The 1,570-nt window shown below is 54.1% G+C and overlaps 1 pseudogene and 1 gene segment (V, D, J or C); both read right to left on the bottom strand.

The window, feature by feature from the left end:
- Positions 1–368, bottom strand: part of LOC105522279 — a 1,774-nt pseudogene extending 1,406 nt beyond the window's left edge.
- An 87-nt stretch (positions 369–455) lies between these two features.
- LOC105522280 overlaps positions 456–1,570 on the bottom strand; it is a 7,924-nt gene continuing 6,809 nt past the window's right edge. The window contains 1 exon segment of the C gene segment in view: positions 456–992. Within this exon segment, the coding sequence occupies positions 595–992 (398 nt within the window).

Genomic DNA, 1,570 nt, shown 5'->3' on the forward strand with positions numbered 1-1,570 from the left:
TCCTGGACAGACCAACTCTCAGGGGTGGAGAGTTGGGCAGAGAGGAAGGAAGGCATTCCAGGGGCCAGGGCCAGAAGCAGAGAGGCTCCAGGTCCAGAGTAGGATTTGCAGGCTGAGGAAAGAGAGGCCATGGGTGGGTAGAGGATCCAGACCAGGACGGAGACAGAGGGCATATCTGGAGGCTCAGCCAGAAATAGCTCCCTCCAGAAAGTAGGCAGCGAGTCGGGGGTTGAGCTGCAAGGAGGAAGGGGAGGAGGGAGAGAATGAAGGGACTGGTGTTCAGTGAGCTGACTCCTCCTATCCTGACCTGTTTTCCCAGGGGACACCCCTGGGAGACTGTGATCCTCTCCTCCAGGCTACTTTCCCATTGGTGCCAGGATTCCCCCAACGCCACACTGAGAACCCAGGAGAAGTATCAAATTATATGAGATAAGAAATGAAGAGAGGAGACAGGATTTCTGGTTGACCGTGAGGATATTTATTGAGGGTTTACTGGGTACAGGGAGAAGGGCTGGATGGCTTGGGATGCAGAGAGATCCCTCCCCTGGGATCCTGCAGCTCCAGGCCCCTGTGGGTGGGGTGAGGGTTGGGAACCTACGAACATTCTGCAGCGTCCACTGTCTTCTCCACGGTGCTCCCTTCATGTGTGACCTGGCAGCTGTAGCTTCTGCGGGACCTCCACTGCTCGGGCGTCAGGCTCAGGTAGCTGCTGGCCGCGTACTTGTTGTTGCTCTGTTTGGAGGGCATGGTCATCTCCACGCCCTGGGTGATGGGGATACCATCTGCCTTCCAGGTCACCGTCAAGATTCCTGGATAGAAGTCACTCATGAGACACAGCAGTGTGGCCTTGTTGGCTTGGAGCTCCTCAGAGGATGGCGGGAACAGAGTGACCGAGGGGGTGGCCTTGGGCTGACCTGTGTGGACAAAGGAGGGGGTGAGAGACGGCAGAGGGAGAGTGGGGTGTGTGGAGCACTTCTCTCTGTCTAAAGTCTCTGGGAGGGTTCATGGTGTGGCCATCTGCTCCACCCAAGGCCTCTCCCTCCCTCTAAGGTAGAGCGTTTCTACCTTAGAAGTTGGTCTAGTAGTTTGTGATTAGTTTTATGATGTAAATATAAGATTTTTTGTTTGTTTGTTTGTTGAGATAGGGTCTCGCTCCGACACCCAGACTGGAGTGAAGTGGTGCCATCACAGCTCACTGCAGCCTTGATCTCCTGGGCTCAAGTGATCCTCACACCTCAGCCTCCTGAGTAGCTGGGACCACAGGCATATGTTACCATGCCCAGCTAATTTTCGTTTGGTACTTTTTTTGTAGAAATGGGGTCTCACCATGTTGCCCAACTTGGTCTCGAGCTCCTGGACCTCCTAAAGTGCTGGGATTACAGGCATGACCTACCATGCCCAGTGAGACTATTTTAACTTTATTTTCTTTTTTTTGAGATCGAGTCTTGCTCTGTCGCCAGGCTGGAGTGCAGAGGTGCAATCTCAGCTCACTGCAACCTCTGCAAAAACCTCTGCCTCCCGGGTTCAAGTGATAGTCCTGCCTCAGCCTCCAAGTAGCTGGGACTACAGG

The sequence above is a fragment of the Colobus angolensis genome, unplaced genomic scaffold (genome assembly GCF_000951035.1).
Source record: "Colobus angolensis palliatus isolate OR3802 unplaced genomic scaffold, Cang.pa_1.0 Scaffold423, whole genome shotgun sequence".
Taxonomy (NCBI): Eukaryota; Metazoa; Chordata; class Mammalia; order Primates; family Cercopithecidae; genus Colobus; species Colobus angolensis.